Consider the following 20,514-nt stretch of genomic DNA (forward strand, 5'->3'; position numbering starts at 1 on the left):
CTTCCAATTTTTTTTGTCTTTTCCTCAATTTCTTTAAGGAAAATTTTCATTTCCTCTTTCAGTGCCTCTATCATCTTCATAAAGCTTTTTTTTTTTAAAGGTTGTTTTCTTCTGCTTCTTCTGTGTTGGGATGTTCAGATCTGGTGAACCGTCTGGTGGTGCTATCTTGCTGTTTATGTTACTGAATGTATTCTTGCACTGGTGTCTACCCATCTTTTCCTCTACCTGGAATAAGCAATGTCTGTGCCTCTGGGGGCTGCTCTTTGTCCAATGGGTGCAAGTGGTATTTGTGCCTCTGGGGGCCAGTGATGATGTGGTGGATAGTTAGGTTTGTGTGGTGGGGTGGGACTTGCAAATTACAGGGTCCAATGGGTGAGGGTGGCACATCCTCCCCAAAAGACTCTAGCCTGCTGATTGCTTAGTGGGGCTGGAATGGGGTAGGAGAAGGGCATGGAATGTATCTTGGGGGCTAGGGCCTATAGACAGGGTTGTCCAACTGGCAGACCAGCCACTCACCTCTTGGTTCTATGTTGCAGGCAGTGTCTATGCCTCTTGGGGATGGTGATGCCACCATGGATGGTTGGGTTTGTGGGGCAGGGTGGGACTTTGCCAAAAAGTTTAAAAGTAAAATTAATTTACAAGAGGAAGAAATGAAAAAAAAAAAAAAAAACCAAGAGTGCAATTTGGGAGCAGCAATTGAGTAACTAGTGAAATGATTTTTATTTTTTTTTAAGAAGGAAAAAATAACAAAGAACAAAATTAAACATTTAAAATTGAGATAGAGAATCTGGAGAGCTGGCTCAGAAGTGGAGAGCATTGGTTGCTCTTGCAGAGGACCAGATTAGGTCCCCAGCATCTACCTGACATCTCACAACCACCTGTAACCCCAGCTCCATAGGATCCTAGGTCCTCTTCTGACCTCTGTGGCACTGGACACCCATGATTCATGCTCATACATGTAGACAAAACACCTCAACACATAAAATAAGAATTAAAAATATTTTAGTACTAAAAATAAAAGAGAAGGAAATACACTTCAAGCAAAATAACAGTAACAGAAAATACCTTTGAAAAATTTGTCTTTAGCTAGGTGTGGTGGCGCATGCCTTTATTAATCCCAGCAATTGGGAAGCAGAACTACATGGATCTCTGTGAGTTCAAGGCCAGTCTGGTCTACATAGTGAGTTATAGGACAGCCAGAGCTACAGAATAGCCATGTCCTGTCTCAAAAATGCAAAACAAGACTCTGTCCTTGCCCCCACTGGAGTCCCCTGACTTCATCCTTTCCATTCCACATCAAACCTCCAGGCCCTGTCCTGTCCTGCATATCTTCCATGAGGGCTAGCCTGGTGGGTCTGCCTAATCCTACCCTCTGCATACCCTCCCCTTCCTCAGATCTAGCCTGGGCTCCACACCCACTACCCTGGTATATTCTGGTGAGCTCTACCTATGCTGTCATCCACCTCCAGCTCAGGCCAGGATGCACAGCTTGCACACAAATCAGCCCCTCCCCCAGCTGTGGGAGGCACAGAGGTCCTTGTCCTCACAGATAAGCACTAGGGGAACCAGGAATTTTAAACATGCGGGGTTGTCCCTTCAAAGAGAGGGATGTACAACCTGGTTCCCACCCAGGAGGCTGGGAACAAATGTGGTTAACAGCCTAGTGACCTTTGAGCTATCTGTGTATCAAAGATCACACCACGTCCTCCACCATAGCCTCATCATGAGCTTGTCAATCTACAGAACCTATCTTTATGGAAGATGTCACATGTATCATGCAAAGAGCTTTGGTGTAGTCATGTCTTAAGCTTTATTGTGCCCATGGAATTGAATTAATGATCACCAGGAATTTTTTCACCAAATAATGCTGTGCTTAAATATGCCTAGAATAAACTACTCAGGGTCAAACTACCTTCGTCCCTCCTGGGGTTGTTACTCTGCTGGTTGTAGTGGTTGCAGAGGCCCCACAAACACACAGCCAACCCCCTACTACCACCTGAATCCATCCTTCACACACCACTTCCAACTTCCGATCCCAACCATTGCGACACATCCTGTGCTTTATGCCAATCTTCTGTGTCCACGTCAGACACAGAACCAACAAAAGAAATCTACATATCCATCTCTCCTGGAGAACAATTCAAGCAATGAAAGGTCAAGGCAGTATCTTCCCCAAGTCCTAAAAATGTTAATGGGAGTGAGCCCCAGGACACTGATCTAAAAGAGCAATCACAAATTCCATCAAAGGTTTCTGAGTGTTTAGAGAAGAGTCAAAGAAACAGCTCAATGAAATTAAAGAAGAAAATAAATGTTTGGGTGATGCCCAAGAAAACACAAACATGAGGCTTATAGACATAATGATGACAACCTGGAATTTGAAAAATGGATTCAATAAAGAGATAGAAATATTAAAAAGAACTCAAGTTGAACTAAAGATAGAATTGAAAAACAATGATCCAACTAGAAAATTCAGGGGAAAGTCTTAAAAATAGAATGGGTCCTTATCGTGGAGGCCTGGCATAGTATCTTCTAATTGACCCATTCTATTTAGTGGATGGATCTACTATTTAGTACAGTAAAAGATGTTATACCAGGTCACAAAGATAAAACAGAGGGCAGAGATCACACAAAGAGTATGAAATTAAAAATACGTAAAAGAAACATTCAGGAAATGTGTGACACCATGAAAATACCAACCCTTAATTATAGGCATGGGTGAAAGAGAAGAATCCCAGGCCACTGGCATGGACAAGATCTTCAGCAAGATCACAGAATGGTGGTTTTCAACCTCCCAAATGCTGTGACCCTTTAATACAGTCCTCATGTTGTGGTGATTCCCAAACACTGATGGACAAATTTTCACAACAAGAGTACCTCTACAATGAAAGATGCAGAGCGGCTACAATCTATCAATAGTAGGTTGTTTCAGAACTCTATTTTCTCCAATAGACAAATCTTCCTGACAGAAAAAAACACACAAAAATCAGAAATAAATGACATGTATCAAATGGATTTAAGAGAAATCTACAAAATATTCCACCCACACACCAAAGAATATACATTTCAGCTCATGCAAATTTCTCTAAAACAGACCACATCTTGGAACAAATCTTAACTGTAGTGATACAATCGTTCCTGAGCTGTGTTCAGACACAACTCACCCTGTCACTGAGACTGATGCATGGACTTGAGATCCTGTGCTGCCACTGAGCATGTGCATGATGCTGAAATACAGCACGGCCACTTTGTCACCTGTTTCTAGAAAAGTGGAGTGGACCTTGAGGAGGGACATTCTGTAGCTGAAGAGAGATTAGCAGTATATACCAAGATAAAAAGAGGCCAGCCCTGGACAATTGTAGGGTATGCAGATTCAGGCAAGTGCCATGCATTTCTGAATACAGCCAAATCATCAGGTAAAGATTAATAACCCAGGAACCATGAGGCAGTGATTATATCAAAATCACAAGTGAACATGTGGGTCTGTGAGTAAATCAGTGGCAGATGTCCTTGTTTGTGGATAAGAGCTGTGGGTCTGCAGTTGGCACAACATAGCAATAATTATCGCTAGCTGGGAAATGGCATTGCCAAGGGTGACAAGGCCACTCTTCCACAGCAAAATTGCAGGGATGCACAGATGCACAAAGACCCAGAGCATGGTGGGACATGGCCATCCATCCAGATTAAGCTAAGTGTGAATTGTGAAATTCCTTTCTGCCCTTGAGCTCCTGATTAAAACAGGACAAAGGTTACAACAAAAATGCAATTGCAAGCCTGGTGTTGGTGGTGCATGCCTTTAATCCCAGCACTCGGGAGGCAGAGGCAGGCAGATTTTTGAGAGTTCGAGGCCAGCCAGGTCTCCAGAGCGAGTGCCAGGATAGGCTCCAAAGCTACACAGAAAAACCCTGTCTCGAAAAAACGAAAAAAAAAAAAAAGAATGCAATTGCAAGAAATTAGCATGCTTCATCAAATACAATAAGTAGAGGACATTGTAACCTGGACTTCAATTTAGCCTTATAACGGAGACAATGGTTAATTCTGTAATTTAAGGCCACTTAACAAACTATCCCCCAAATGCAGTAGTTTAACGTCACATTTACTTATTACAGTTGAGGGTTCCGTGGGTTGACTCTGTGATACCATTTATGCTTCTAGTGCAGTCTTCCCTCCTTTGTTTCTTCCTTTCTGGACCAATGTGTTTCATTAGGGTTGTTCACAGGAGTATGGGTGAGAAGCCACTTAGAGGCACATAAGCGCTAACCAATGGATATACATTAAAGGACTTTAGATCTCCAGGAAAGGGTGGTGGCTGGTGAGCCCCTCCCTGATTTGTCACGTTTCAAGTCTATCATGAAACTCTGGATTCTTGCACTCTGTGGGAGTCCACGGGAGTGGCTGTTCTTTGTTGGTCCCACCCCGTTGGTAAGAACCGTCACCTTATTAAAGTGGCTTCCACACTCATCTGGACTGGAGTTGAGGAGCTGAGAAGAGAAGCCTGGACTCTCACTAGGTCAGTCAGTTCTTACTTTATGACCTGTGTAACATGTTTGTGTGTTGGTTATTACTGGGAAATTTAACATGTGCTAATTAATTGTACATAGCACAGACTTTATTATGTAATTTCCTCTTATCTACATAATATACTTTGATTGTATTCACTGCCATTACCATTGTTGTTATCTGCATTTCGTTCTCGTTCATATGAATTATTTCTCCTCCTCTTTTTCTTCTCTCTTTCTGTCCTTCCTCCCTCTGTCTCCCCTCCTCCATTCCTCCTTCCCCTTCGTCCCTCCTTCCTGTGACCTGGTCTGCAATCTTCCCTTCTTCTGTTCCTTCCCTCTTCTCCTACTCCTCCTTTTTCTCCTTCTGCTTCTCTGTGTGTTCCCTCCTTCTGCCTCCTCTTTCAGTGTCACTGACCAAAGATGGGGTTTAGCATATTTGCAGGGGAATCAGAATGCATGGATTTAGGACAGTGAGGAGTACACCTGGATTGTCCTCCCAGGCACACCGAAGATCAAAAGCATTCTTCTCTTCAATTGTGTATGCCAACTGTAGGGAGACACCTTAACCACCCCTCCTAAGAACTGGCTACCGTTGGGCCTGACCACGCCTGTCAGGGTGTGGTCAAGGTGAGGTCTGGATGACTTGCTTTGGGTTCTTAAGGGGCTGCAGGCACATGGAAGCTCCTTCTCTCTGGCCTGGCTGCCTTGCTGCCCCTGGCATGCTCTGGCTTGTATTTGGCTGATGTTTATCTGAATAAAGATATCTTAAACCTACAGGCTCTCATAGCCAACCTCACAGAGAACTTTCAGATTCCTCTCACTTGAGAACTTAAATTCACCCAGACTCTCCCAGGCCACCCTTCCAATGCACTTTCCCAGTTTGGCTTTCCCCTGAATTTGTTTCTGTCATGTGGATTCCCATTGCTTTGCTAATTTTATTTAAAGAAGAGAGGAGCAGGTTTCATGCTCAGGATTTGTTACTTTATTACTGTTATTATTTAATTACCCAAGATAACCTCTGTTATTTTTGGTTGTAAGCCTAGCCTTTAACGGCTGAGCCATCTCTCCAGCCCAACCTCTGTTATTAAATGGTAAGCCTGAAAGGGCAAAAGTGTGTAGAACCACTGAGGCCCGGGAGATCAGAGGACTGTGAACTGAACCTTCCATTAGATACCAGAGAGAAGGCTGTCTACTCATTTCCTCAGTGACCACAGATGTGTGTTTGAGGGAAAGATCGGGAGGCCAGAAAACAGCTTAAAATTCTGTAAGAAGACATGGCAGGAAGAAATCATTCTGTGGAAGAAGGAATTGAATACAAACTCTGACACTAAGCAGTTAGGTGGCCAGTCCTCTGCTAAGTTCAAAACCTTCATTGGGAACATGGAGAAGGCTAGTGGACTCTGTGTGTGCAGCTCTAAAACTGTGAGTTTAAAGAGAGCCACACATCAGCATAGATGTCATTTATAAGATACATGTCACTGAGAAGGCTGCAAGGCAATAGTCTCAGCAATGCTGTGGAATGACTGCCAAATAGGGAAGATTCTGGAAGCCTCAGCATCTCAGAGTCCCTGTGAAGTCCCAGTACTGAAGCTGTCCAGTGCAAACCAGAGTTCATGGAGAAAATAAAGAAAAGCAAATAGAGAAAGATAGAAAAGCAAAGAGGCCCATAAAGTGCTTTAGGGAGCTTTCAGGTGCCCATGAGGAGCAGCTGTAACCTGAGAGCAGGGAGGCTGACATCCCGAGGGCAATGATGCTACTGAGGCCTGTTGATACTGGCCCAGTAGGCAGGGCCACCAGCATAGAGGATCTAGTGTCTTCTTCTAGCCTTCACAGCCATTGCAGCCATGTGCACTCACACACACACACACACACAAACACTCACTCAATGACACTTTTTAAAGACTCTGACATTTCCTATCATATCCCAAGGTAAAGACACTACCCATGACCCATGATGTTGACTTTACAGCCACTGAGCAGCAAGGACCCAGCCTGTGGTGCCACTGTGCAAGAAGAAAGCTCAGGGTTTCCTCATGATCTACCTGCATGCACATCTATCTCTCCTGTAAACTTGCAGCAGGGACGGCTCATCACCAACAAACATTGTGGTGACAGGATGGAGTTCAAATGAGCAAACTGCCCGTTATGCGGTGCGCTCCAAAGGAAGTTACTTCCTGTGATATGAAGTTAATGCATCAGTGTCTCTCCTTCTGGGCCATAGAACAGCATCCACTTTAGCAGGGGAAACAACTGCAACCAAGAGATGAGCCCTTCTCCTATGGGGAGAACTAGGGTTTGTCACAGACAGGGTGACACGAAGCCATTGAAAGCTTCTGAACTGAGCAGCCCAGGAGTGAAGGACTGGGGTGGACGTTGTCTCATCCCTCCCATGATGGCTCTGCTTTCAAGGCTCAAAGGCTCCCAGGCCGTTCACTGTAGAGTCTGGGCTGCTCTGTCTATGTTCTCAAGGTGAAGGCATAAGGCCAGCTGAGTCCTGTTTGTGCAATTGCAGGTTGGTGGTCACTGATGGGGGAGAAATGAGTCAATAAGACCTTCCTGGCTCCCTGCAAGCCGTCCATGAAGAAGGCAGACTACCCTTCTCTAGTGTTGCATTACTAAACACACCCCAAAGCATCTCCCCTGGGACTGATCTCTGCTTTTTCATTCATAGTTGGTGACACCGCAGTGGCTGCCATGTCTGGGAAGCCTGTGCTTCACCACTTCAATGGCCGGGGCAGAGTGGAGTGCATCAGGTGGCTCCTGGCTGCAGCAGGCGTGGAGGTAGGTTGTGCACTGTTCTTCAGGAACTGGACCCAAGATCAGCTTAAAATACATCTCTAAGCTGAGAGACTCCACACCAGGGAATCTGTACACAGTTTTACCTTAAATGGTAGTCATCTTGGCACCCTTGGTGCTGCCAAGACCAAGATGACTGCAACTATAATTGTGACCACAGTCAGCCCCTACACCATGAATGCCACCTTGATCAACCAGGCCACATGCTACAACTACCCCGTGCCTGTGGGAGACAATGGGAGTATGCCCAATGTGCCTAGCCAGCACTATGACCTCAGGGCCAAAGCCTGAAATGGCTGAAGAACCTGCCAATACTCCTGTTGATAGAGGAGGCCCCCTTCCTTGTAACTTCCCAATAAAAATGCGAACACCAACCCCAGGAAAAATGATAATCATCATGTATTGAGAAGAAGTTGGGGGCCGGGCATTGGTGGTGTATGCCTTTAATCCCAGCACTCGGGAAGGAGAGGCAGGCAGATCTCTGTGAGTTCGAGGCCAGCCTGGTCTCCAGAGCAAGTGCCAGGATAGGCTCTAAAGCTATACAGAGAAACCCTGTCTCGAAAAACAAAAAAACAAAAAAAACAAAAAGGAAGAAGAAGAAGGACTGATTTGAGCAAATGAAAATTTTGCTATACTCTCTACCAAGGAACACATTTACATTAAAAGATATTTTCAGGAGAAAAAAAAATCACATGCTTACTTGGTTAAATAGGTATTTGAATTGAATCAAGTTACATACAGAGGCATACAGAAATAGACACTCAAATGTTGATTATTAAATGGTTCTAATTGACTATTGCAGATCATGTTATGATATTGTGATTTTAGGTATGGCACTGATCTTTAAAAAGATAACTTACTTTTGGAGATTCACAGTAAAGTGTTTGCGATGGGGACATGTGACACCTCAGGTCTGTCTGACATTAAGGTCAGCATCGCAGAGAAGATGGGCACCGAGGTGAACAGGGTGCACCTCAGCTGGTGGTTATGGAGCTGGAGATGGATGGGTGGAGGATCTTCACATCTTGTGTGTAGTTTTACAGCACAGAACCAGAAAGTTCCATGATAGAAATGGTTTAAAGGGGACAGGAGACTCAAGTGATAGCTCAGTAGTGAAAATGCCATACTCTTCTTGCAGAGGATTCCCCCAGGCTACAGCAACTGCCTTTCCTCTACCTTAGAGGGTCCCCATGCCTCTGGTCTCCGTGGGCACTTGCGTTGCCTTCTGCTACACTCCTGTAATATAAAAAAACATTAAGGGGTAAACTATACCAGAAAAGCTAAGTAGAGTTAAAATATACACCACAAATGAGAGGCCTGACACAGAAGATAGTAACAAACTGCCTGTCACAGCACAGCAAGACTCAGTAATCAGTTTGTAAAGACTGTATAATGACAGGCCCATGGATGGTCAGGCGGGCCTTAGTGCTGCCCTCTAGAGGAATCACTGGGAAAAACACTTCCCTGTTCACACCAGAGGCTACCTGAGCCCTCCTCTGACAGGAGCATAATAGGAGGATTAAAGGATGAAGTGGTGTCCTGTGGAGGCTGCTTTGGCGTCTTCCTCAGTGTCATGGTAGAGTGTTTACCTCAGCCATAGAATCACTCCTCCATTCCTAAAGGCACAGGGCTTCAGCTGGATCCTTCCTGAATGAAGGAGAGCATAAGAACCAAGATACTCTAGTGCAGGCCCAGGAGGATTGCTCTATACAAATGAATGAGTGTTGTCAAGTGTCTAGGTGCAAGTTTTGTGTCTCAGAGATGTGTCCTAAGCCACTGAACTGCTGATTCAGCTCACGGGGAGGAGGTGAGGCGTCTGCACAGAAGCCTCCCTCTTCTGTGTCCCAGAGTGACTGAGAAGGCAGTGGGCAGGGGCTGTGAGAGATCCTGGCTCAAACCTTTCAGACTCAACGTGCCCACAGGCTGGCCATTGACATCATCACCCTCACACCCACCAACCCCATCACGGTATAACCACCCTCCGTGATGACTGTCACCACTTTCTCCATCTCTCTGAATTCTGTGCAAGTTGTTGAGACTTATCATTTCAGTGCCTACCAGTCCAAGCCGGGGGGTACAGAACTATCTCAAACTGTCTCACCAAGCGAGGTTGAAGTTTCTTTAAACTGTGAAAGGAAAAGAGTGGTTTAGTACTGTAGAGGACTGGCAAGATGGTTAGGTAACTAAAGATTAATAAGACACATGGGTTCATATCTGAGGACCCCGTGTAAGAGGCCGGAGTGGATAGTCACTGGGTATGTGCACCCTCAAACAAAAACATGTAACACTCATACATAAAACAAATAAATATTTGAATACCCTTAGTAGTCCCTCAATGTAAGCAACCTAGATGAGGGACTAGAGTAATGGCTTGGCTGTTTACAGTTCTTTTTGCACATGCAGACAACCAACTGTGGGTTCACATATTCCAGATAACTGTCTGTCACTATCACTCCATCTCCAACTGAATATCTGACCTCTGGCCTCCATGACCTCTGACCTCCAAGATGGATGTATTCAATGTACAAGACCACACACTCACACACACACACACACACACACACACACACACACACACACACACACCCTAAAAATTAGTAAAACCAAATCCTGAAGAAAAGATACCCAGTTGGTCACAGGGACCATGACAGGTGTCATGATGGAAACACAGAAACTTCTATTCTGTTCTCATTAGAGTTGACAGGCTTTCCTCAACAGTCAATTTCCCAGTTCTGATCCTCCAGTGACTTCACTCCCTTCTTAGAAACTTAAGCATGGCATAGCAAGGTCAAGGAGGAGGAACATTACAAGAATGAGCAGTTTTGTTGTGATCAACACCCTTTTGCTGATGGATCTAATCTAAATTCACAAGTGGCCTTGATCAGACTCCATCGTATCCACTGCAAGTTTTAACTTCTTCATATGTACTGCCAGACAGAGACAACTCAAGTTCAAAAGTCTACAGTGATACAGAATGAGCTAACAAGAATACATTTACATTTTCTGTTTTCAGTTTGAAGAGAAGTTTATAGAATGCCCAGAAGATTTGGAAAAGTTAAGAAAAGGTAACACTAAGGATCCGTTATGTTCTCAATGAGGAGCCCAGTAGGAGGTTTACCAGAAGATGATGTTGGTGGGCAGGGGTGGATGGCAGAGTGATAGGATGTAAGTTTGGGCTCCTTGAGTTGTCTGAATATGGAAACAGTGATAAAAGCAAGATGCAGATTTCTCCAAGAATTTAGTGACTTGTGAATGTTCTCTCACAATTTCTCTATCAGGGGGGAGCTATCTTTGTCAGGCTCACTAACACTCATTTATTCGGTCAGTGTTTCACCCACAATGTCCAACAACCACAAATACAGGCTGGAGGAGTTCATGGTGCCTCACTATATAAAAAATTGTCACACAACACCTTGACACCATAAGCATGACTACACTTTCAAACTCCCTACTTGTCTCTGTTTGCATGGTGGCCCTCTGCTGTCCCTCCTCCCCTTCCAAATGTATCCAGGGACATGAATTGAATATAAAAACATGCGTGAGAGATATAATATGCAACTGGATAGGATAAAGATGAATGAGGGAATCTCTAAAGCCAAAAGAGGTGGGGAGAGACAAAATGTGAAAAGTAATTAGGATTTTACTCAAGAGACCGGCAGCCAATCATTAGCTTTCCTTTACCTGATCAGAAATTTCAATACAACTTTTCTGGTTCTGGGAAGTGAGACCTGGACACCTCACAGACCTTTCTCCTTTCTTCTTTCAAAGATGGGAAGTTGATGTTTGAGCAAGTGCCCATGGTGGAGATTGACGGGATGACGTTGGTACAGACCAGAGCCATTCTCAACTACATTGCCACCAAATATGACCTCGATGGCAAGGATGTGAAGGAGAGAGCCCTGTACGGTATATTTCCTGTCATTACTCCAAGGAGAAACAAAGGAAGGACTTGTGTCCTTCCATCAGTGAGCAAGAGAGTGGCGGGGTTTGTGAAGATAAGCACAACATATAATTTTAGTCACAAGATGTATGCAGTGTTGAGGGAAGCAAAACAAAGATAAAGTGCGATAAGAAGGATGGATAAGAAGGAAGTGAATCAGTCCTCCTGCAGCAGCTGCCACAGTGCACGACTGGGGGTTCGAGGGGAGCAGGATCAAACTCTTCTAACACTGGAGGATGTTGACATTGTGGGACTGCTACAGAGGCATTGAAACAGAATACTACCTTTTCAGGGGCCCCCAAAGGCAGTGTGTGAAACTGTAACAAGGAAACTCTTTCCCAAAAGCAGTGTATGAAATGCAGTGTAGAACACTGGAATACATGTATCCTGTGATGTCATGTGGGTCAAATGAATAAAGAAATAGGCAAGTCTTGACAAATGTTCATAAGGCCATAATCCAGCAGCAGCATGAGCTGGTTATACAGATGCCCTTTGTGAGAGATGAGTGGAGAACTCTAACACTGACCAAGAACGACTCTGGGCCATGCAGCAGAATGAGAGCTTACGTGGGAGACAACTTGTTGGCTCTGAGAGTCTCAACACAGCCAGGAGACACACACACACACACACACACACACACACACACACACACACAGAGAGAGAGAGAGAGAGAGAGAGAGAGAGAGAGAGAGAGAGAGAGAGACCTGCTGTAGAGTTTCTGGAATGCTACCAAGTTTATCACAACTGCATCTCTAGAAAAGACAGTGATTTCCTTTGTGCTTGGGTTGGGCAATGTGTGTGTAAAAAAAATTCTAAAAGTGTATGTGAACTGAGAGTATGTCCTGGAAGGAAAGTTAATATATCTGTTAACCATAAGAGATAGTGACCCACTAGAGGCAAGCAACTTGGCAACCACCATTCTGTGTAAGTTCTCAGGTTTTTAGTTTAAAACGTAAAATAGTGAATCCCCGAAAACTCTTGACCATTCAAATAATTTTGTCTTTCAGGATTGACATGTATGCAGAGGGTATTGCCGATCTCAGTGAAATGATGGGACAACTGGTTGTAACACCCCCAGATCAAAAAGAAGCCAAGATTGCTTTGATAAAAGACAGGACCAAAAACCGGTACTTGCCTGCCTTTGAAAAAGTAAGTAGGCTCTTTGAAGTCTGGGGACACTGAGTTTCAAGGACAAGAGAAAGGCAGAGGCCCAAGAGGAAGTTCACTGCCTCACTGACCTTCCATGAGCCTCCTGTGCAGCTCCCTGGCCCTCAGGGCACTGTATAAAAGTGGCCTGTGTTGGAGCACTGCATGGTCCTGCCTGTCAGGTGGTCCATATACAACAGGGTTCATGGCCACAGCCAGAACTTGATCTGTGGAAGCCTGAGCCACACCAGAGGAGGACCTAGGTCCTGCAGAACACAATGGGCTTCAATTCCAGAGCAAACTGAAGAAAGTGACAGATGGGAAAATATCACACACAGGGAGGTCAGAGAGTGACAGACTGTCAGGACAATATGACAGTACTTCAAAGATGGAGCAGAAGATCCTGAACAAGGACAGTGGTGGAGGGGGGAGGGGAGGAGGTTGATGAAGAGATATTAAGGAAACTGACCAGCAGGAAGTGGGCTCACAGATGCCAGGCTTGGGAGGAGAGCCATGCACACTCAGCAAATGAAGGTGTGTCAGCGTAGACGTAGCTCCTCTTAGTCAGGGCTGCTCTTTGGAGGTGGATCAAGAACACCCCAGAACTACTTGAACTTCTGTCAAGTAAAGGTAAGAACAAAGCTATGATCCTGGAGGAAAAGGCACCCTACACAGTCCTGAGAGCCCTCACTTTGACCCCCATGTACAAAGCATCACCTTAGTCTTCATTCACCCAGGGAAAAGTCCCTCCCTGCTGCCTCTGCTCTATGGAAGCGGGGGGGGGGGTATTAGGAGCCATCAGGTCCTCACAAGGCCCTCTGGAGTCCAGGTCCCATCTCATAGGACACAATGCCCAGTGGTCACAGCTTAAATCATCTCTGGTATGAAATTCATGAATTGCACCCACACAAGGAACTATGTACTGATATCATTTTCTTCCTTTTCTAAGACAGGCCCTCTTCATTATGTAGCTCTGACTCTCCTGGAATTCTCTATGGGGCCCCACCTCAAGCTCACAGGGATCCACCTGCCTCAGCCTCTTGCATGCTGGGATTAAATGTGTGTGCCACCATGCCTGGCTTTCTTTTGTTTTTGAATGTGGTCCCTATGTTTTTGCTCTCTAGACATGTAGAGTGTGAAAAGGTGACCACAAAGCCTTTTAATTGTTCTTTACTTGTAGCTCATGGTGTAACAAGTGCTTTTCCTTTTGGTTATCTGTGATTTTCATACTGCTTTTCATAAACATTTTCATATGTTTAAGTAAGTGCCACATGACTGTAACTAAGAGAGTGTTATCATTCAATCTTCAAAACCCAGAAATGTTGAAGTAAATGCTAAGTAAATACACAGCCACCACTCAGATAGCAAGATTAGCACCGTATGGTATTGGTTTGATGGTGCACGTTCATCTCTGTCTGCTCACATCACTAGAGTCCAGCATCCAAATGTGGTCAGCACAAAGTTCCTTACAGACTCCATCTCAGTTCACCCTTTGCAGTTCAGGACGTCAGTCATGACACAGAGAAGGGTGGGAGTCACAGCCGACTATATTGTAGTTCAGATTCCAGAGAAGTGAGGAGAACAGACAAAGGAGAATGCAGACACAGGATGTTCTCTGGTGACTGAAGCTCTCTGCAGGTGGAGCCTGTGTCCATGAGAGCCTGGACAGACAGGACAGGGAGAGGGATGTCCTGAAGTTCCAGTGCTCCACCATTTTAAGATAAGGGGAGGAACCATGATGTACCAGGGGTTATGCAAGCCCTTCTCACGTGTGAAAAATGTACATAAGGGTGGATGGTGTGAAGGCCATAGGAACATGGTGATGACAGGGAAAGGTCACCTTAGCTTTAAAGAGGAGGTTTCTTGCCTGACTTCTTGCTCTCCCTTTTGCATCATTGGCCTAGAGAAATGTCTGCAGCTGTATACCTGCCAGGCAGAGGCAGAGTTTCCCCATGGGAGACTTGGGGAAAGTTAGTGGCTCCAGTCCAACTCTGTGTGTTCACAATCTGTCTCCTTTAATTTTGCAGGTGTTGAAGAGCCACGGACAAGACTACCTTGTTGGCAACAGGCTGACCAGGGTGGACATTCACCTGCTGGAACTTCTCCTCTATGTTGAAGAGATTGACTCCAGCCTTCTGGCCCCTTTTCCCCTGCTGAAGGTGAGATCAAGTCAGAGAGGCAGACACACACACACACACACACACACACACACACGCCTCTGAGAATAAATTGGTGGCCTGTGGACTGCTGAGGTCCCACCATCAGCCCCTCCAAACTGAGCTACTAGACCCTGGTTTCAGACATGAAAATAATATTTTTCTATATGGAGGTTGGGGGCTGGTACCCCAAGAAGAATATATATGTATTTTTTTTGCAGTAAGAAAGCCACAGGACCCCTTTGTTTTTGTGGGCTTCTTCTGGCCTTCATCTTCCATCTCCTGTCCTGTCTGTGCACACTCAGTGACTGAGCAGGTCTCTGTCATGCTCAATCCCTTCCTCAGCTCTGACTTCTCAGCACTGTGCTTCCCTCTCCACAGCTCCCACCATGCTGTCTCCCACCCCCAGTGTCCCCATCCTTATCCCCCAGTGTGAAAACTGGCTGTCAGTTGCTCCTGGTTAGACTTTGATATTTTCTGTCCCCATTTCCAACTCAGGTTCCCATGTCTTCAGTTTTCTTTGGTAGTCTCTCCTGTCACACCTGAGAGACACAGAGCTCTGTGCTCTACCCCCACAAAACCAGATGTACACGGTGTGCCTAGGGTCCTGAGGAGAAGGTGTTGGTGTCAAAGGAGGTTTTAAGGAAGGTTATGCTGACCTATGGTTTCTAGCACATGGTTTTGTCATTCTTCTCCTGTCTACAATGGAGATGTTGCAAGGATGCAGGTGGTCGTGTTCTGGGAGGGGTTCAGATTTTTTTGGAGTGTCCACATGAGCAGTTCTGAATCTCAGGTTTTGTTTTCTGGATTACAGGCCCTGAAGAGCAGACTCAGCAACCTGCCCAATGTGAAGAAGTTCCTACAGCCTGGCAGCCAAAGAAAGCCTCCCATTGATGAGAAAGTACTTGAAAAGGCAAAGAAGATTTTCAAGTTGTCATAAAGCAGCATTGATGGAACCTACAAATAGCAGTTTCTTATATTTTTAAGTAATAAAGCACAGTTGTTCTTCCTGGCTCTTGTTATATAATAAATATGAACAAATGATATCTGAATCTCATGTGTTCAAAGCTTTGCAAAATGAGGAAAAACTAAATAAAAAAGAAGACTAACAAAAGAAAAGAAGTGATTAACATCAAGAAGTTTTTTTTCCTTTTTTCTTTTAAATTTTTTATTGATTTTATATACCAACCACACTTCTCCCTTTCTTCCTTCTCTCATCCCCCTCCCCCAATCAACCTCATCTACTTCTCAGAAAGGGTAAGGTCTGTCATGCAGAGTCAACAAAGCCTGGCACTATATGTTGAGGCAAGACTAAGCCCCTCCCACTGCATCTAGGTTGAGCAAAGCATCCACCATAGGGAATGTGGTTGCTAAACCTCGATCGTGAAACAGAGACAGATCCTGGTCCCACTGCCAGGGGCCCCTCAGACAGACAAAGGTACACAACTGTTGCACACATGCAGAGAGCCTAGGCAGCCCCATGCAGGCTCCAAGCTGTCTGTCTAGAGTCTGTGAACTCCCACAAGATCAGGTCAGGGGACTCTGTGGCTATTCTTTGCCTTACATCTAGTATCCATTTGTGAGTGAGTACATAACTGTGTTTGTCTTTTGGGGTCTGGGTTACCTCACTCAGGATGATTTTTTTCTAGTTCTATCCATTTGCCTGCAAATGTCATGATGTCATTGTTTTTTACAGCTGAGTTACATTCCAATTTTTTTTGTGTGTGTGTGTGTTGAGATTTACTTTGTGACCAAATATGTGGTCAGTTTTTTGTTTGTTTGTTTGTTTTTTCGAGACAGGGTTTCTCTGTGGCTTTGGAGGCTGTCCTGGAACAAGCTCTTGTAGACCAGGCTGGACTCGAACTCACAGAGATCCACCTGCCTCTACTCCCAAGTGCTGGGACTAAAGGTGTGTGCCACCAATGCCCGGCTTATGTGGTCAGTTTTAAAGAATGTTCCGTGAAGTTCTGAGAAGAAGGCATATTCTTTTGTGTTTGGGCAGAATGTTCTATAGATGGCTTTTAAGCCCATTTGAGTCATAACATCTGTTAGTTCCCTTATTTCTTTGTTAATTTTCTATCTGGCAGACCTGTACATTGGTGAGGGTAGGGTGTTAAAGACTCCCGCTATTAGTATGTGGGATTTGATGTGTTATTTAAGCTTTAGTAATGCTTCTTGTACGAATGTGGGTGCTCTTGTATTTAGGACATAAATGTTCAGAATTGAGACTTCATCTTGATGGATTTTTTCCTGTGAGGAATATGAAATGAGCTTCTCCATCTCTTTTGGTTAATTTTAGCTTGAAGTCTATTTTGTTAGATATTAGGATAGCCACACCAGCTTGTTTCTTAGGTCCAGTTAATTGGAAATTTTTTTCCCAACCCTTTTACTCTGCGGTAACATCTGTCTGTGAAGTTGAGGTATTTCTTGAATGCAGCAACAGGCTAGCTCCTGTTTTCATATGCATTCTGTTAGCCTATGTCTTTTAAAAGGTGAATTGAGTTCATTGATATTGTATTAATAACCAATGCTTGTTAATTCCTGTTATTTTCTGATGGAATTATGTGTGTTTCCCTTTTTTGGGATTTGTTGGCATGAGATTATCTATTACCTGTGTATTTGTGGGTTTAGCTAACTTCCTTGGGTTGGAATTTTCCTTCTAGTACTCTCCGTTGGGTTGGATTTATGGCTAAGTGTTGTTTAAATCTTGTTTTGTCATGGAATATCTTGTTTTCTCTATCTACGGTATTTGAAAGTTTTGCTGGGTACAGTGGTCTGGGCTGCACCTGTGGTCTCTTGGTGTCTGTATAACAGCTGTCCAGGACCTTCTGGCCTTCAATCTCCATTGAGAAGTCAGGTGTTATTCTGATGGGTCTGCCTTTATGTGTTACTTGGCTTTTTTTCCTTTGCAGCTCTTAATATTCTTCTTTATTCTATATGTTTAGCGTTTTGATTATTATGTGGGGGAAGGGGCTTTTGTTTTGTTTTGTTTTGTTTTTTTTGGTCCAGTGTATTTGGTGTTCTGTAAGTTTCTTTTATCCTCATAGGCATGTCCTTCTTTAAGTTGGGAAAGTTTCTTCTCTTATTTTGTTGAATATGTTTTTGTGCCTTTGAGCTGGTATTCTTCCTCTTCTTCTATCCCTGTTATTCTTAGGTTTGGTCTTTTCATGGTGTCCCATATTTCCTGGGCATTTTGTGTTATGACTTCGTTGGCTTTAATGCTTACTTTGATTGGTGAATCTATTTCCTCTATGGTATCTTTTACTCCTGAGATTCTCTCTTCCATCTCTTGCATTCTGTTGGTTATGTTATCATCTGTATTTCCTGTTTGTTTACCCAGATTTTCTGCTTCCAGAATTCCCTCAGTTTGTGTTTTCTTAATTGCCTCTTTTTCAATTTTCAAGTCTTGGAACTGTTTCCTGTATCTGTTTGATTGTTTTTTCTTGGCTTCCTTTAAGGGGCTTATTAATTTCTTCCATTTTTTTCTTTTCCTCAATTTCTTTAAGGAAAATTTTCATTTCCTCTTTCAGTGCCTCTATCATCTTCATAAAGCTTTTTTTTTTTTTAAAGGTTGTTTTCTTCTGCTTCTTCTGTGTTGGGATGTTCAGATCTGGTGAACCATCTGGTGGTGCTATCTTGCTGTTTATGTTACTGAATGTATTCTTGCACTGGTGTCTACCCATCTTTTCCTCTACCTGGAATAAGCAATGTCTGTGCCTCTGGGGGCTGCTCTTTGTCCAATGGGTGCAAGTGGTATTTGTGCCTCTGGGGGCCAGTGATGATGTGGTGGATTGTTAGGTTTGTGTGGTGGGGTGGGACTTGCAAATTACGGGGTCCAATGGGTGAGGGTGGCACATCCTCCCCAAAAGACTCTAGCCTGCTGATTGCTTAGTGGGCCTGGGATGGTGTAGGAGAAGGGCATGGAATGTACCTTGGGGGCTAGGGCCTATAGACAGGGTTGTCCAACTGGCAGACCAGCCACTCACCTCTTGGTTCTATGGTGCAGGCAGTGTCTATGCCTCTTGGGGGTGGTGATGCCACCATGGATGGTTGGGTTTGTGGGGCAGGGTGGGACTTTGCCAAAAAGTTTAAAAGTAAAATTAATTTACAAGAGGAAGAAATGAAAAAAAAAAAAAAAAACCAAGAGTGCAATTTGGGAGCAGCAATAGAGTAACTAGTGAAATGATTTTTATTTTTTTAAGAAGGAAAAATAACAAAGAACAAAATTAAACATATAAAATTGAGATAGAGAATCTGGAGAGCTGGCTCAGAAGTGGAGAGCAATGGTTGCTCTTGCAGAGGACCAGGTTAGGTCCCCAGCATCTACCTGACATCTCACAACCACCTGTAACCCCAGCTCCATAGGATCCTAGGTCCTCTTCTGACCTCTGTGGCACTGGACACCCATGATTCATGCTTATACATGTAGACAAAACCTCTCAACACATCAAATAAGAATTAAAAATATTTTAGTACTAAAAATAAAAGAGAAGAAAATACACTTCAAGCAAAATAACAGTAACAGAAAATACCTTTGAAAAATTTGTCTTTAGCTAGGTGTGGTGGCGCATGCCTTTATTAATCCCAGCAGTTGGGAAGCAGAACTACATGGATCTCTGTGAGTTCAAGGCCAGTCTGGTCTACATAGTGAGTTATAGGACAGCCAGAGCTACAGAATAGCCATGTCCTGTCTCAAAAATGCAAAACAAGACTCTGTCCTTGCCCCCACTGGAGTCCCCTGACTTCATCCTTTCCATTCCACATCAAACCTCCAGGCCCTGTCCTGTCCTGCATATCTTCCATGAGGGCTAGCCTGGTGGGTCTGCCTAATCCTACCCTCTGCATACCCTCCCCTTCCTCAGATCTAGTCTGGGATCCACACCCACTACCCTGGTATATTCTGGTGAGCTCTACCTATGCTGTCATCCACCTCCAGCTCAGGCCAGGATGCACAGCTTGCACACAAATCAGCCCCTCCCCCAGCTGTGGGAGGCACAGAGGTCCTTGTCCTCACAGATAAGCACTAGGGGAACCAGGAATTTTAAACATGCGGGGTTGTCCCTTCAAAGAGAAGGATGTACAACCTGGTTCCCACCCAGGAGGCTGGGAACAAATGTGGTTAACAGCCTAGTGACCTTTGAGCTATCTGTGTATCAAAGACCACACCACGTCCTCCACCATAGCCTCATCATGAGCTTGTCAATCTACAGAACCTATCTTTATGGAAGATGTCACATGTATCATGCAAAGAGCTTTGGTGTAGTCATGTCTTAAGCTTTATTGTGCCCATGGAATTGAGTTAATGATCACCAGGAATTTTTTCACCAAATAATGCTGTGCTTAAATATGCCTAGAATAAACTACTCAGGGTCAAACTACCTTCTTCCCTCCTGGGGTTGTTACTCTGCTGGTTGTAGTGGTTGCAGAGGCCCCACAAACACACAGCCAACCCCCTACTATCACCTGAATCCATTCTTCACACACCACATCCAACTTCTGATCCCAACCATTGCGACACATCCTGTGCTTTATGCCAATCTTCTGTGTCCACGTCAGACACAGAACCAACAAAAGAAATCTACATATCCATCTCTCATGGAGAACAATTCAAGCAATGAAAGGTCAAGGCAGTATCTTCCCCAAGTCCTAAAAATGTTAATGGGAGTGAGCCCCAGGACACTGATCTAAAAGAGCAATCACAATTCCATCAAAGGTTTCTGAGTGTTTAGAGAAGAGTCAAAGAAACAGCTCAATGAAATTAAAGAGGAAAATAAATGTTTGGGTGATGCCCAAGAAAACACAAACATGAGGCTGATAGACATAATGACGACAACCTGGAATTTGAAAAATGGATTCAATAAAGAGATAGAAATATTAAAAAGAACTCAAGTTGAACTAAAGATAGAAGTGAGAAACAATGATCCAACTAGAAAATTCAGGGGAAAGTCTTAAAAATAGAATGGGTCCTTATCGTGGA

At 44.2% G+C, this 20,514-nt stretch overlaps 1 protein-coding gene across 1 annotated transcript; it reads left to right on the top strand.

The window, feature by feature from the left end:
* Positions 1-7,193: 7,193 nt before the first annotated feature.
* On the top strand, positions 7,194-15,477 carry LOC113835189 (glutathione S-transferase A2-like). Its single transcript, XM_027411093.2, has 6 exons — positions 7,194-7,280; positions 10,309-10,360; positions 11,064-11,196; positions 12,243-12,384; positions 14,409-14,540; positions 15,352-15,477. Exons 1-6 carry the CDS (start codon positions 7,194-7,196, stop codon positions 15,475-15,477), a joined length of 672 nt encoding a protein of 223 aa, XP_027266894.1.
* The last annotated feature ends 5,037 nt before the right edge of the window (positions 15,478-20,514 follow it).

This window comes from Cricetulus griseus, chromosome 4 (assembly GCF_003668045.3).
Source record: "Cricetulus griseus strain 17A/GY chromosome 4, alternate assembly CriGri-PICRH-1.0, whole genome shotgun sequence".
NCBI lineage: Eukaryota > Metazoa > Chordata > Mammalia > Rodentia > Cricetidae > Cricetulus > Cricetulus griseus.

Bases quoted from the DNA above. Each gene is read 5' to 3' on its own strand.
- LOC113835189 (XM_027411093.2), top strand. From the start codon at position 7,194: ATGTCTGGGAAGCCTGTGCTTCACCACTTCAATGGCCGGGGCAGAGTG. The intron at 11,197-12,242 runs GTACGGTATATT...TTTGTCTTTCAG, and splicing joins GATGTGAAGGAGAGAGCCCT to GATTGACATGTATGCAGAGG. The intron at 12,385-14,408 runs GTAAGTAGGCTC...TTAATTTTGCAG, and splicing joins ACTTGCCTGCCTTTGAAAAA to GTGTTGAAGAGCCACGGACA.